Source organism: Lactuca virosa, chromosome 5, assembly GCF_052849685.1.
Source record: "Lactuca virosa cultivar CGN04683 chromosome 5, Lactuca_virosa_CGN04683_v6, whole genome shotgun sequence".
Lineage (NCBI taxonomy): Eukaryota > Viridiplantae > Streptophyta > Magnoliopsida > Asterales > Asteraceae > Lactuca > Lactuca virosa.
In genome coordinates this window covers 47,038,603-47,056,110 of record NC_136430.1, presented here as the reverse complement: position 1 = coordinate 47,056,110, position 17,508 = coordinate 47,038,603, and the positions used below count along the sequence as shown (strand labels likewise).

Sequence of the window (17,508 nt, the reverse complement as noted above, 5' to 3'; positions counted from 1 at the left end):
TATTGGGCCTTCGATCCTAATCTTTCAGTTAAAACTCAATTCTCATTGCAGACTCCTGCTCCTTCTTGGTTTATAGACTAAACCCAAGATAAGGTCTTTACTTTTGCTATAACAACAACTCGTATGGTCTTATTCTAATGACATTTGATTTTATAACGCACAAGACACATAACGAACCAAACTCTTGTATTAGAATCAGATCGAATAAATCAAACTGATGGAATAAAGAAAATGAAAAGAGTTTGATCAACACGTGGATGCTTTGGAACAGAAAGAGCAGCACCACGTATCTCTAATTTGTGCTTTCGGACATACACATCTTTTAGCTTTTGGCACCTCCTCCTTTTTAGTTGGAGTACTCTTTGATTGTTGAACGGAAACTTAACTCCCCGCCATTTGAATAGTAAGAGTAGGGCGGAAACATTTCTTGTCGCCAGTAACACCACATATCAAGTCACATCTCTGGCTAATGATTGCTCAATTCTTTAATGAAGATTCTTATATTTCTATCGACTACCTCGACCATTTACTTTTTCAGTATTCCTACTGAAGTTTCGTCATTACTCAATACATGGCTTTCTAAACCAATCAACTTTATCTTTGTAGATTTATATTAATCGGACTCCACTCTTTATGACATTAAGATTTGAACGATAGTTATTTCCTTAGTCATTACCGAAATGAAGGTAACGACACACATGAATAAAACGGAATTATTTACTAGCTTCTTGGTAACCTTGTGACTTTTCCTGATCCAAGTGTGAGTCCTGTGCTTCCAGTAGTATAGGCCTCTACTACTATTCACACCTACTCATACTCGTCCCAAGTATTGTCTCGCAGTTCCCAAGTCACCATTCAAAAGTTTTCACAAAGCAAATTTTCACACCTAAGTGTGTTCAAACAAGTACATACAACAATTTCTCCTAGACTCAACTAGGGTTTTCGCGTTTCTATCAACCATATCTTGGATTACTTATACTCGCCTTCTAAAATTCTTCTCATGCATATGCTCGATTTAATATATCCTAATACTTTTCCATAGGTCGATAGAAATTTTACTTCCATTTCTTCATATAAATTCTTTCTCGGGTAGTGTCTACTCTGCAAGACATACTACACCCAAAATTTACTCTAGCAGTATGGAGACAAACGGTCTTCAACTTCTTGCATCTACTTCTAACTCATGCAAACCATCATGCACATTAGTTGGTTTCATTATCCTTTCATGACATCGTTATTCTTGTATCTGAGTAAGTCTAAGTCTACTTCATAGGGGTCTATCCTAAGAAGTTTGCATTATAGCTGCATCTCAGCAAGCTCTACTAGCTTCAACTTGGTTCTCTACCATTCCTAACTACAACATCTCTTCTCATATAATAATATGAGTATATATCTTCTTCAACTAAGTACTCTACCTTACTCTAACAAGTAAGCCACTCAGCCTTTTCACAACCAAATAACTTATTTCAGCATCCTAATCATGTATGTTAAAGTCGGCTTAACACACATCGAAACTTCCATTAGGATGTGATAGTAGTCAATCATCACTCAGTATTATTAAATGCTAAGTCTGAACATCTTGTATAGGGTTACTACTCGAACTACCTACTACATCACAACGTCTTGGCCTATTGAGTCTAAAAACTTCATTAGACTTTCCTTTGATCTTCATTTAATTTTTCTAAATCTTGTACCACATTAATTTCAATACTGTCGAAGTATTTATCACCATCTTCGGTTCTTCTGACTCTATAAACAATCACTACTTCAATCTGGACAGTGGTGGAACAACTTCATCGGTTATGCCAAAACATTTATCTTGCCCAACGCACATCTTTCTTCCAAAGATGTTATTATATATAAAACATACTTTAAATGTATAATACCACTCTATTGGTATTAATACACTATTTACGATAACACTTCATATTTATTATTTTACGATATCCTTCGACCGTTTATCAATAAACTTATCAATGTCAACTATCATAAGTATCTTTATTACTTTGAAAAGTTTTATGTAAATTCTATTACGAAAATTCTTAGAATTCTGAACATAAAATTTTCTAAATCAAGGTCGGCAACAGACCTTAAACTTTCTCAAATAATAGCAATATACCTAACAACTTAAGGAATGCTATATTTATTTATCCTTTAGCACATCTTAGAATATAAGGCATATCCCCTCTCAATATTCTAGTGCTGGTGTCCATTAGGTATCCAACCAAAAGTATACCAGATACATATTGTATCATCACTTAACAATTTATGTTTAAATCTAGAAATTCTCAAAATTCCTAGTTCATATAAACTAATTCTCTAAAATTTTTGAAGTGACTTAATATCTTAGAATACTAGCGTTTATCACTACCCAATACCCCACTTAAGTGTTTCCTATGGTTTGTATCCATATATTTACAATGATTCAGTTCATATATTGAACTTCCAATAGTTTAAGTCTAAATACCAATCCATGGAATTTAGTTCACTTAAACCACTGCTCTGATACCATGATTGAAAGAACCACTTTCTTGACTTTCATATTTTTGAAAGACCCAAACTTTCATACTTGAAAATATAGTTACTCCAAAACATGCTACATGCATATTTATAAAATTAATATTTTACATTGATAAAGTGATTACAAAAGATTGGATTCAAACCGACTATGTTTTAAGATTTTACATAACTACCCAGGATATTGTAATTTTATACAAACATAAACTGATGTACAAAAATACTATTACAAACTATTCTAAGTCTTCCAACTATACTGGGTGCTTATTGCCTGCATTAGGTTAAAACATTGGGAGGGGTAAGCGATAACGCTTAGTGAGTTCAATAATAGATACAATATAACGTTATGCCATATATATACCAATATGGCAGAAGCAAATAGGAGCAAGGAACAACAAAGGCATAATGCGAAAAGCTTTCCATATTAATCAATGAGACATAACAATTTCCATACTTGATATAAAATCAATAAAGTTTCAGCACAAATGGCACAGTAAATACTCAGGAATATCATTTTGCTAGAATATTTAGGCTTTCAGTCTTATCTTAGCATACTACTGAAGCCAAAGTGATGCCTATGTCATACACTTCATGGTCAACGGTTCATACCAATACCCAAGTGATGCTTATGTCATATACTTCAAGTCAGAGGTACAGCCTCGGGGAAATGGTTGTATTCCCCGGCAACGGAGCCAAAACTTGGTGGGATGTCAAGTCCACCAAGCAAATTACACCCTTTGTTTGCAAAACAAACGTAATATAATGGTAAAAATGGGTATCGATCCTCGGGGAAATGGTTGTATTCAATCACCAATGCAATCCAATAGAACTAGTGCAAATAAACTAACTAACTACAATTAAGCTAAAATGGGGGGGGGGGGGGTGTTGTGATTGCTTGAAAACTAAAAGACTTGAATAACTAAAAAGCTTGCAATATAGCAAGATGGTGAGATGCTCAAATGTTGGGAACAATTGGTTAACCAAGACAATTCAACACAATGAACATTTGTGTGTTTATCATTAGGATTCAATACAAAGTTTATCATTCATCCCAAATTGGTTATAGCAATCATGAAGCATGATATGCCAAGATTCCTCATAGGTAGTATGGAGGTTGGGGAAACCCACAAAACACCTTCTTAATCAAGATCAAAGATCCAATTGAAGCAATTGAACCCAAGAAGTTAATTAGCCTTAAGAATGAAGGAATCCCTAATTCCTAGAGGATGTCAATGCTTACACATCCATAAAGGAGCTATGATTCATAAGCTAGAGATGATTTCTACCATCATAAAGCTCTTGTTCTAAGTAAATTCAATGATTCAATACAAAACCAAATAACTAAACCAACAATTGCTCATTCAAGTACCAAGCTCATGATCAAAGTATCAAACAAGCATAAGAAATATGAACTAGAATCATAAACATGAGATAATTGATAATCAAACATGAATCCTTCAAAAAACCCACAAAAATTCAAGGGTTTTTAGCCAAAGTTAACCAAATTAGAGAGTTTAGCCACTCATGGCAATAGAATAACAATCACAAAAGTCTAACTGCATAAAGAAACTACCTAAGACTGGGAAAAATGAAAGGAAATTGATTTCTAGCTCCAAAATCGCCTCTTGCAGGTCTCTTGAAAGAACCACTTTCTTGACTTTCATATTTCTGAAAGACCCAAACTTTCATACTTGAAAATATAGTTACTCCAAAACATGCTACATGCATATTTATAAAATTAATATTTTACATTGATAAAGTGATTACAAAAGATTGGATACAAACCGACTATGTTTTAAGATTTTACATAACTACCCAGGATATTGTAATTTTATACAAACATAAACTGAAGTACAAAAATACTATTACAAACTATTCTAAGTCTTCCAACTATACTGGGTGCTTATTGCCTGCATTAGGTTAAAACATTGGGAGGGGTAAGCGATAACGCTTAGTGAGTTCAATAATAGATACAATATAACGTTATGCCATATATATACCAATATGGCAGAAGCAAATAGGAGCAAGGAACAACAAAGGCATAATGCGAAAAGCTTTCCATATTAATCAATGAGACATAACAATTTCCATACTTGATATAAAATCAATAAAGTTTCAGCACAAATGGCACAGTAAATACTCAGGAATATCATTTTGCTAGAATATTTAGGCTTTCAGCCTTATCTTAGCATACTACCGAAGCTAAAGTGATGCCTATGTCATACACTTCATGGTCAACGGTTCATACCAATACCCAAGTGATGCTTATGTCATACACTTCAAGTCAGAGGTACAGCCTTGCTATAAAATTGCAGATACAACAACTCGAGATGATAACATGGAAAAACACATAGCACATATAACACATAACATACAATTGTTCCTATATATTAAACTCACCTTGAAATAACCGGGGGTCACAATAATAATTTGGGCAGCACTTCAGCTCTAAATATGATTTTCTTCGTTGAAAACCGGGAGTTTTCTTGAAAACCGGGCTCTGCGAAGGTAGAGCTTCGAAACCGAAAAGATAAATTTTTCGGGCTTCTCGGGAATCTCGGGGCGTGTTTCGGGCATTGGAATTAATCCCGGGGTTTCGGGGGATGTCAAAATAGTAAAAATATTGAAAAAGGGTGAAAAGTGCCAAAATTCTAAAAATACCCGGGAGGGTTCGCATGGCTGCTATTTATAGGGGAGGAGAACCGAAGGCTCGGATCCGAGGCTGGGAAGCAAGAGGCTCATATGCGAGGCTCGGACCAGCTGTCAGCAGGGCGAGGCTCGGTTCGGACAGATGTGCGCTTCGGATTGGGCCTCCTCCTCGGTCGAATCAGGAGCCAACACGCGAGTCGGATCACGTGGGCCACATGCGAGATCACGTGGCTTCTTCTGACACATGTGCGACACGCGTCGCTTCTCGGACATGCCACGCAGCAGCTTCGGACACGTGGTCAGCTCCGAGCGAGGGTGACGTGGCAATCACTATTCATGCGAAATTTCTCGAAAAATGTGCCCAATCTTGTAAAATCCATAACTTTCTCATACGGGCTCCGTTTTTGACGTTCTTTATATGCACGCGTAGAGAAAATTATGCTCTACAACTTTCGTTTAGACTTCGTCGGAAAATTTTGACTTTATTTTTATATTATTATTTTTAACAGACCGGGAGTGGTAAATCCGTTAAAAATTCATAACTTCTTCATCTGACGTCCGTTTTCGTCAGACTTTTTACCGTTGTACTACTAATGACGAGACCTTCGATTCTCGTTTAGGTTGTGTCGGCTAAAAATCACTCGATCTAAAATTCGAGTTTTTAGCTGTCTACTGCTAAGCTGAAACTTGTAAAAATCATAACTTCCTCATACGAAGTCAGATTTTGGCGTTCTTTTTATCGAACTTCTCGGTTTAACGAATACTACGACTTTCATTTAGATCATTAAGACTAAAAATTAGTTTATCAAAAACTCACTTTTTACGTCATTCGGCACCGTGCCGGTTTTATCGTGAATCTTCGATTGGTCATAACTTCTTCGTTATAACTCGGATTTCGACGAGGTTTTCGCCTACATGTTTCTAACGAGATTATCTACAACTTTCAATAATAAAATTTTACTTATTTCAAATTTTATATTTTCGCCAAATTTCACTATTTAGCTTTTAATTGGAATCTCATAAGACTTCCAATAATTTATGAGTGATTCTAAACATAGTTTTACCTTATTTCTAGTAAAAAAACTATCCGTTAGAACTCAACACTCAATTTCACATAACATGTATGTTACATCTCTAACGGTGTAAAATCGAGAGTATGGCTAGTAGATCTGATCCCCCCAGGTTATGGTGTACCAAATGACCAAAATACCCAAACTGGGCAGTTGCGCGGGTACCCGCGCGACGAAAATTCCACCCGCACAAATGTTGTTGTAATGTTATTGGTCCTTCATTTCTCCACTCCCCCCCTTAACTACCAAAGATTCCTTTGGTCCCCTCCATATCCATGTGATTTAAACCAACCAATCATCATTTAGCTACAAAAATGGATGCTCCAAGCCCAAAAATAGAAGTTTATGACCCATCTTCACAAGTCCAAAATATCCAAGTCTTCAACTCTTTAAGGCTCAAGTCTTCTTTTATGGATCCGCCAAGCCCAATAGCGCCTCGAGAGCCCACAAGTCCATCTTCACTCTAATCCACAATCGCGATAAGCTCCAAAACCCTGCAAAATTCCTCATGCAAAATAAAAAGTCCCCGATACGATCCATGATGAAGAAAATATAGAATATCCAATGCAATACTAATAAAAAGAGCTAAAAATCTAAAATAAACTAATAAAAATAAGGAAATAAAATAAGCTATCAGTTGTTCATGCTTATCGCCACTGCGACCTCGATTGCTTAGTCCTTAGGTCTATTTTTTCGCTTAGGTATTGTGTTCTGAAAGTCGCAACTTCTTCATACGATCTCAGATTTTAACAATCTTTATATCTGCACATTCATATTTAAGTCTGCTACAACTTTCGTTTAGATTACTCATGTTAACAAGTATTATATTTTTACTTACAATCTTTATCTACATGCGTTCTTTATGAATTTATGTATGCATATTTTTTCATAAATTCGTCAGTAAAAATATATTTACTTTTAACAAGAGTAATTTAAACGAAATTATAGTAGACTAAAATACAAACACATGGTTATAAAGATCGTTAATCATATGAAGAAGTTACGACATTCATAACACAAGACCTAAGCACCAAGCAATCGCGACTGCAGTGGCCATAAGCATGAACAATCCCGAACACCTTATTAATCATTGTCTTATGTAGGATGTCGTGAAAAAAACCTAAAAAGATCGTTCATAAGTATTGAATGCGTACAAAAACAAGGACTTATTTTGCAACAAAAAAATAGCAATGACTAAATGTGTACAAAATAAGAAATATATTACCCTATTAAGTCATTTTTTCTGGCTTACCTGGAGTAGCTGGTCATAAAGACTGAATGTGTATAGTTAAACAAATTGAATGAACAAATGTGGACAGTCAAAAACCTCAGTGACCAAATATATACAAATGAAAAAATTTATTACAATTTTAAGTCATTATCACAATTTTTATTTTAGTTTTAGTTTTATATATGTTGTTGCGTTGTACAATAGCAAAATTAAAGATTTATTTACACAATTTATCCTAATAAAGAAAAATCAATTTTGCCAAATGTCATGTTTTCATTGAATTTGACACATGCTATTTTTTAGGATTTTTTGAATTATTCTTTTTCCACTTGTCATTTTCTGGTATTTTTTATTTTCTTAAATTTAAAATCCACATTTTACTAAGAGATTATATATGAAAGGTAGATCATTTTATTAAGGCTATGTTTGGCGTACTAGTTGTTAGTTGAAAAGATAGCTGATAGCTGAAAAGCTAGCTGTTAAATAAAAAGCTAGCTGATAGCTGAAAAGCTAACTGATAAACAATGACGTTTGGTAAAACTAGCTGAAAAGCTAGTTGAATATATAAAATTACATAAAATGACATTTAAGATTATTTGTTTCTATAATTAATTAAGAGGTATATTTGGAAATTTTTAAAAAAACTCCTAAAAAGCTAGTCTAAGGTTGTGTTTGGCGTGCCACAGTTAGCTGATAAGCTAGCTTATTTTTCGAGTTTTTCTTTAAGTTGTCATGTTTGACAATCAAAAAGTAGCTTATAAGCTAACTTTTTGAAAAACTACTAAAACTAGCTTTTCATGAGCTTTTTTAAAAATTTCCAAATATACTCCTTATTAATTATAGAAAACATATTATTTTAAATGTCATTTTATGTTATTTAATATCTTTCAGCTAATTTTACCAAACGTCAAATTTTATCAGATAACTTTTCAGCTATCAGTTAGTTTTTCGGCTAAGAACTAGCTTTTCAGCTAATACGACAAACATAGCATAAGTAGCTTTTCAAAAATATAGCTTATAAGCTACTTTTTGGCTTGCCAAACACAACAACATAAAAAAAAACTCGAAAAATAAGCTAGTTTATCAGCTAGCTGTGACACGTCAAACACTACCTAAATTTCAAAATAAATGCTCTATAACCATTTTCTTTCATTCTTATTTGAAATCTCCCAAAATATATTGACTTACTTACTTTTTCATTATATAATTTGTATTTATATAAAAATACTAGTTTAAAAAAAAAGTAATGCTTACAGCTTTGTATTAAACTTTTAATTTTAATAAACTCGTGTAGTACACGAGTTCCACACCTAGTGTCTAATAAATAAATAATTTTTTTTTGTCAGATGTCAAACTCTCATTCATTTTGCCACATGTTATTTTATGGTTATCATAAATTAAATTTTTTCCAAATGTGATTTTATGTTTTTTTAATTAAATTCAACATAATATTTAAATGTAATAATAATTGTATATCAATTTCATTGATGCAACTTTTATTCTAATTTCAAAATTCATAAATTAAAACCGAATTATTTCATTTGTTTATTTATTTAAATTACTTGTTTAAATTTAAATGAGAAATAAACAATTCAATTTCAATAATTCAATATTTTTCTTATTTTTCTTGTAAATTCAAACTTTCTAAATCTTTAGACCTTTATATATAACCATTTTTTTATAAACTTGTATAGTATACGGATCTTAGAAGTAGTGAATAATATATACGCATGATTTATAAAGTTATTTTCACATAAACGAATTAGAATATAAGATTTTCGTGAAACCAACTTATAAAGTTATTTTCACGTAAACAAAAATGAAAGCATAAGTCGATAAAGTTTTTAACAATTAAAAGAAATCCGAATAAATAATATTATGTTCTTGAAGCACAACGTAGGGGAACTTGAAGCGTCCATAGAAGTCTTTTTCTCAATGTCTTCGTGAAGTTTTTACAGCGTCAAAGCTTCAATATTAACTCTGCTACATTGGGAAACAACATATAACTTTATGACAACCTTTCATAGGTTCTTTGTCCAACCTAAAATTCAAACTTTCTAAATCTCTAGACCTTCATATATAACCATTTTTTTAATAAACTCATGTAGTACACGGATCTTACAAGTAGTGAATAATATATACGCATGATTTATAAAGTTATTTTCAAATAAACGAATTAGAATATAAGATCTTCGTGTAACCAATTTATAAAGTTATTTTCACGTAAACAAAAATGAAAGTATAAGTCGATAAAGTTTTTAACAATTAAAAGAAATCCGAATAAATAATTTTAAGTTCTTGAAGCACAACATAGGGAACTTGAAGCGTCCATAGAAGTCTTTTTTTCAATGTCTCCGTGAAGTTTTTACAGCGAAATAATTATCGTCAAAGCTTCAATATTGACTCCGCTACATTGGGAAACACCATATAACTTTATGACAACCTTTCATAGGCTCTTTGGCCAACCTAAAATTTCATGTCAACTACAATATAAATTCATTTCATTATTGTAACCATATATAACTTTTTATTAGAAAATAAGAGTATGAGCCACCGATGCAACTATAGTTAGATACGTATAACATTCATTAATCAATACAAGAATCTCTTTAGTTGCTTGCACACATAACTTGATTATCCTGATCTTTTGAGCGTCATCACCCATTTTGTGTTATTAAGTTTATCGAGTTTGCATTTTAATACCCAACACTTGTCATCAAACACATTTTTTTTTGTTGTTGGAATGACTGGATTTTATAAACACAAGTTAGCTAGAGGCTAACAAGAAAAGAAGACAACAATTAATTCATGAATGGTTTTGCATCCACTCAATCCAAATTTTCTAGACTTACGAGTTCTAGACGAAAACCAATTAAATGAAGGGAACACATATTCTTTTCTTGTCGTGAATGGATTGCTTAAATTGTCTTCTTCGACTTATCATCTATTTATATTTTGATGTTACATAAAGGCTAATTTGTTTTAACCATGAACTTGATATTAATCCAGATTAAGATGTTTAAAGTGTCATGTATCTACTTATATTTCGATGTTACATAAAACATAATTTGTTTTAAATATCAACATTATTGTTGAATCATAAAAGTGACCCTCTTGAACTTCAGCTACCACAGCCATCAAGCACCCGCAGTCAAGCACCTTCATCAGCAACAGCATCCGGAGTCTCTACCTACCGCAGTCACTTTACTAGATTACTACTGAATACACTTCTCTGAAGTTATCTTTTCTATCTCTCTATCTTACTACGCATCACTTCTTACTCTCAAATCTTACTAGAATACTACTGATTATAACCTCTCTTCTGAGCAAGTCTTTCGTGACTTAATCACTAAGTTTGATCTTCCTTATTAACTTGGTTTGAATGCATTCCTTGTTATGAATCAACTTATGTGTATACTTGATATAACAATTGTTGTCATTTCTATTTCTTTACTTTTCCGCAACTAACTCTCTAACTATCTAACTCTAACTTATTAATATTATTGTTGAGCTTTTAGATCCTTCGAGATTAACTATTCCGCAATCTACTTGTTCTAACGTTTGTTCAAGTGTGTCTCTAAGTTTTTCTCTCAACAATTATATTAATCTGGATTGAGATGCTCATTTTGTATCATATTACCCAATCTTGCTTAAAACCAATAACATTGTACTTTATGTCGTTTGAAACACGTCTAAAAATTTATTGTGTCTCCATCAATTTGTGTACACCCACAAGAAAACGTAACATTAATCATTTTTTTAAAACATCTACATACCTATTCGTACATGTCATAGAATTTTGTATCAACTCTAAAGAAAAACAAAAAATTATGCTCTAAAAACCATACTATGAAACAACTCTAAGTTGATACGAGCACACATGATCATCATGTAAGTAATGCACATTCAAAAGTAAAAGTAAAATCAATCAAAATTCCCTGAGAAACATGCACACTCAAAAAACTTTCGTTCAGACTGGAAACGAGTGATTTTCAATTCATTTTTACTCGTTGTAGGGATATCAGAAGGAGAAACCACCCGACCTGCAACTTGTCGTTGTTGACCGGTTGTTGTGACTTGTTTCCCATTGCAAATTATGGAAACCTCACAAAAATCCGGAGCATTCTTCTTAATGAACTCTCCTTTTCCCAACCCTTTTCTCAATCGCCTACACCACAACACAAATAGTTTGTATTTATCTTTTTTAGGGAGAAAAAAGTTTAACATTATTACAATCAAGGGCTTTGAAATTTACCTTAGTGGAGGTGATCGTTTAGTTCCAATAACAAGATTGGTAATGTTGACGACATGGATTAGATCAAGGATAGCCTTTGTTGTGGTATTACTCTCTAGAAGCATTGTCTCAACAACTATCTGTTTATGATTACTGAAATTCTATTATTTTACATACAAAATAAAGTCTATTTGATGTGAAATATTATAAGACGAAATGCACCTTGGCATCAGTGCAAAGACGTATATACTTTTGTAGGAGGTTTCTTCTCTTATTATTCTCTTCGTTTATGTAGATTTGGACCTGATCTTTGCTTAATTGGCTTCTTGATAGCTTTCCAACTTTTATGACATAAAAAAAAGTTAGATTAATTGAATTTATTTCCCGTTATTATCACTTGTACTTTCTAACTTAACTTGATAAACTATATATAAGTGGTCCTTTTTTTTAATGCTAGAAAACGATTTTTCTTATCAAGTCTAACTTTTTTAGGACGTTTGAAAGACACATTTGTATTTATTTCATTTGTATTCCATTTTGTTAAATGTACCGGTATTTACTCAATTTTTTAAAACATTATTTACACAATACTTAATGAAAATAAACAAGCCTAGCAAGCAAATTGGAGAAAAAAAAATACATTTAAATCCATTTAAATCTTGGTGTTTATCCTCGTTTCGGTTTTTTATGATATTTCGAAAACGAACTACATCTTTATTTCAATAATAAGTTTTTGGAATTTATGTTGAATATCTTTATTATCTATGGTATTCTTAAGAATGTATAAAACAGTGTTAGCAGATCATCCGACCCGACCCGTAATGAAAAGTCAAAATTGCAGAGGAGTCGGAGAAAACAGAAATGGAAGAAAATTGAAGGTGTGATGAGTACCAGGAGTCTGGATGTGTGTGACGGGAGGGAAGACATGAACGAGATAGAGACGAGCTCCGGGAGAGACAAGGTGATCGACAGCCCATTTCACGACGTCGAGATCGTTCTTCCCGACGGCAACAAAAACGTCGACGGCGTCTCTGGTAATAACGTTTGGCCGGTTCTCGTGCTCTTCGACCTCCACAATCTCCGGCGACATGACTCGCCGCCAGCTTTGGCGTGAGGTTTCTTCTTCGATCTCCATTATCTCATGATCATCATCAGTTTTTCTCTCTCCTGACATAAGAACTACCAGAAGATAACAAAGAAAGGTGGAGATGAAAACAAAGGTGTGTGTGAGAGTGGTGGCGGTGGCTTATTGTGAAATATGAATTCTGTCTCGTTGCTTTCAAAGCCTTTTTCATATAAAAAATGCTTCATTCCTTCTTGGCTTAAATTAAGAAATAATAACTTTCATCAATTTAGTAATAATCTTCCCTTTATATCATTTTTCTAATATTCTCTTTTTATTAAATAATAATATATTCCTAAAAGTCGATTTGATCACCATATTGTATTTTTAGTTTTTTATTCAGATATGGTATTCTAAAATTATTTTCCTAATTCATATAATTCCTATAAATAGATATATTTTCTAAAATATAGTTTTATAATAGGAAAATAAATATAGAATATTGACAAAATTGCAAAAAGGTCATAGTAGTTTCCAAAAAGTCTAAAGTTTAGGACAATTCTGCTAAACATTACATCATTGGTCCTTATGTTTCCAAAACTTTGCACTGAATGTCTCATTAGGTTTAACTTTTGACATGCTATTTTTTAATGACCAATTTACATATGGACTAAAAGTAATACAATATACCCCCTTTCCCATCTCTCTTTCATTTTAAACAAGAAAAACAATGCTAGAAAAATCTTCTTTTCTAGTGAAGCCTTTCTTCTCAAACAATAACCTTCTTTGGCGACTCCCACCTTACTAACCCTAAACCCAACACCAAGTGCTCTTATGTCAGTCTCTAACCCGCCACCCTGGCAAGTTGTTGAGTTTTTGATGAAAAATGTAATATATAATAATACTGTACCAAAGTACTTCATATGGTATAAACACCTCATTCAAGAAAAAAAAACTATGCACAACACATCAACATCAACAAACGAAATCAATTCATTCGGATGGGGCTTATTGTTTATATTAATCAACAAATCGAGTCCTAAAAACCAAAAAAAAAAGTCTCCTTAATCCATGCATTGATGTTTGATTGTTCATATTTAGTCGATTTATGTATACATTGTTAAAGCCTCTGAGTGTCTATTTTGACAAGTCTTCGTTAATCAACTATTGAATACTCTCGTCATCGGAATCATTAAGAACTTGAATTAAAAATCACTGTGTATGCCAATCAAGTTGACACACAACTGAGATTGATTGTTTATATACATATGGAAAATGATGCTCTATAGTTTAATAATGATTTTGAAAAATGATACTATGAAATAAACAAAGTATCAAAAGGCATAGATACTCACATCTCTCTCTCTTTCTTTCTCTCATACTACACAATGGAATATGAACAAGAACCATAAGGTATATGTATTTATATACTTATGTATCATTATAACTAAATGATATATATTGATTATTTGCTTTATGTTCTTGTAATTGATCTAGAAGCAACCTAGACAAAGTATCATTTTGTCTAAATATTGAGGAAGCAGTGGCTTATAGTGGTTGTTAGTCAGTAGAGTTGCTTGCAAGCGACGAATGATGGAGTTGTAAGGGTGACAATATGAAATGACCCAAAGTGAAGGACTTTAATATTAAAGGGTGATAGTATGAGGCGATTGGTGGAGTTGCTTGGGAAGGTGAACAATGGGAGCCCGTTAGGGCTCTTATTTAATCTTTTAAAATTTTGTATTTGGTAGCTATAGTTTATTGATTTGTAAAAACATAATAGACAAAATAAGGTATTTTGATTATTTTACTCATACTTAACGTCCAATTTCTAAAAGAGTTAGAGAAATGGATCAATAATGCAAGATTTTGAAACTAAAAGAACCATCAATGTAATGTTTTGCAAAGTTATCCTAATGTAAAAAACACAATTTTATAATCACATCGAGACTTTTTGAAAACCACATGAACCATTTCTACAATTTTATAAAAAACACAAAGTAAAAATATATTATTATTTTATTATTTAAAGACTCATATATTTGGTTATATGCATATTTTAGTAGAATAATAAGCGCTATAATAGGGAGCACTACTTATTACAGATTTTACCTTCATATCAAGATTTGCGACTCACATGTCATCATTAGCCAAGGATGAAGTGATTTCCATATTAATCATTGAGAATCATCATTAGGTTTAGGGTTTCTCCACCAGTTTCACATGGAGGAGGAACAATGATAATGGGCTTAGTATGTCCATCAATAATGGTTTTGAGAATTTGATGGTTTGGTGATGAAGGATTAACTTACTTTTTTCACATAAAAAAATGTTGGTGATTTTATATCACTAATATTATTTAAGTGTAATGGGGTTAATTTGTTGATTAATGTCACTTTGACAATTATTGAACAAATTGGTATGGTGCGGAGTGCACATTTGTTTAATTTTGTCTTTGTTGAAAGTATACTGCTATTCAGGGGAGAAGTCTCTGAACTGATGGGGGTCCGGGGGCAGCGCCCCTGGGAGCGGGGTCCAAGTGGCGGGGTCCAAGGGCTATATAAAAAATGCCTCAGAAATCCGTATTATCTGTAAATACACACGGTTTTGTGATCCATTTATAGACCTGGTTTTATGTTAGTTTGTGACTAGTAATGTGACAATTTTTGGATAGGAAATTGTTTTCCTATAACTACTATATGGCAGTTTTAAGACAGGAAGTAGTTCATGTTATATGATCAATTTCGAAATCATTTTTGGGTACAAATTTTCATAACATCTTCTTCACTCTCCATTCTAGAAAACAGTGAGTTTCATCCGATTAGAGATTTTGAGTGTACCCTCGAAATGCTTTAATCTGAAATTGTTTCACAACTCTTATTGATGCAAGTATATCTATACACCGATTTTCTAACAAAAAATAAGTTTCATCAATGAATGGAACCTTGCTTAAACTAATATTAGTAGGATTGTATATTTAGAAAGACATTCACAAGAAAAATAAGTTTCTATCTGTGTGTATGTGTGTGTTTGGGAAAATCTCAGGTACACAATGAAATTTATATATTAGTTTTTATGTTTTTCCCCACATGAAAATATATGAGTATTATTTAGGGCTAAACACCTAATAATGGTGTAACAAATTATCCAAATTGTTTTCAACATAACATTGAACCAATTTTTTTTTTTCGACAGGTAACAAATTTTTTATTCCCGTTTTTAAATGAAAAACCGGAAAAACCACATATTCCAAGTTATATTCTAAGTTATAATGGTCTTTTAAAAACAAAAATAAAAATTTGTTACATTTTGACAACGTTTATTTGATTCAATGATATTTTGAAAAAATTTTAGATGAGTTGTTACTCATTTAGGCTTTATACCATGTTAACAAGAGTAAAAATAATGAAAACCCTTAAGAGTTTACAATGTATTGCATTGAAAAAATATATTATATATATAACATCCCATGTACTCTATACCATGACACTATGTATACAAATAAACTAAACTATAAATAATGCATTATTATTTAATAGGATTACGTGGGTATAGATTAATACCTACAGATCTACACAACAAAGAGTTAAACGACCCTACAGATCTACACAACAAAGAGTTAAACGACCATATGTAGTACTAAATGAGATCGTCCATTCTATGAAACTCAAAATTTGGGACAAAAGACATCAATGATAAAAAATAATGTAAAAGAAAAGGATGAAAGCCAATGATGATAAAAAATAATGTAAAAGAAAAGGGTGAAAGCCAATGATGGTATATTTCTCAAATAGTTGATATAATTATACTTTGAAAGGTATTTGCCTCTTTTAATGGTGTATATAGGTTTTTGGATTTTGGTATGTTTTATTATATATTTTTTCTCACAATACGAAATTCTTTTCTAAAAATACATGTACAAACTTGCAGGACCACATAGTCTGCAACAATATGCTTGCCTAAAAGAACTTGGCCTATTCATCGATATTACAAGATTTAGTTAATCTTTTGTAGCAATTTACTTTGACATTTGAAAGAAGGCATCTTTTGGCTTCAACCTTACATGTTTGTATCAAATGGGTATTCAATTATAGATCACTTTAGTTTGGCTTTGTGCACATGCAATATGTCCGAAGGCCAACATGTTGACTAGTGATGTTTTGTGCCGATTGGGTTTGTAAACTTTTGAGGTTATTTAGTTGTTTTTTATATAATGAATTTAATGAGAATATGATGGTTATACATGAATGTTTACCATTTTATTTGTCTAAATAAAACTTTTTATTTATTTATTATTTTTTACAACGGCAAACTAATATACTCCTAACTATCATCACATATGTCACAAGCGAAACTTGAACTCATGACCTCTTAAATGAGAGAGTGACTCATTGCCGCCAGACCAAAGGCCTTTTGGTAGACTTTTTTTTATTAAGTTCGTGAATCTTGTCTTTTACACATTTACCCCGGTTCATTGATTCCTTTCATTTCCGTGTGTTTGTTGTATTTTTTAAACATTGTTTAAATAACATTTACACGGATAATGGATACTTGATAGGAAAAACATGACCTAAATTAACTTGTTTTTCATCCCAAAAATCCAACATTATTTGTTCCAACATCCATTGAATTGATATCTCTCTTACAAGTCAATTTGTTTTTTTTTTTTTTTTTTTTTTTTTTTTTTTTTTTTGTGTGTGATTTTGTATAGGTCGTAACATATACTCTTGATGCCAAAAGACAA

At 32.3% G+C, this 17,508-nt stretch overlaps 1 protein-coding gene across 1 annotated transcript; it reads right to left on the bottom strand.

The window, feature by feature from the left end:
- Nucleotides 1-11,185: 11,185 nt before the first annotated feature.
- Nucleotides 11,186-13,024, bottom strand: LOC145115811 (U-box domain-containing protein 33-like). The gene is made up of 4 exons (XM_079052163.1): nt 12,593-13,024; nt 11,924-12,042; nt 11,723-11,841; nt 11,186-11,635 (listed from the first exon to the last, which is right to left on the bottom strand). The coding sequence occupies exons 1-4, from the start codon at nt 12,873-12,875 to the stop codon at nt 11,392-11,394; spliced, it is 765 nt and encodes a 254-aa protein (XP_078908289.1). The 5' UTR covers nt 12,876-13,024; the 3' UTR covers nt 11,186-11,391.
- Between the last annotated feature and the right edge of the window lie 4,484 nt (nt 13,025-17,508).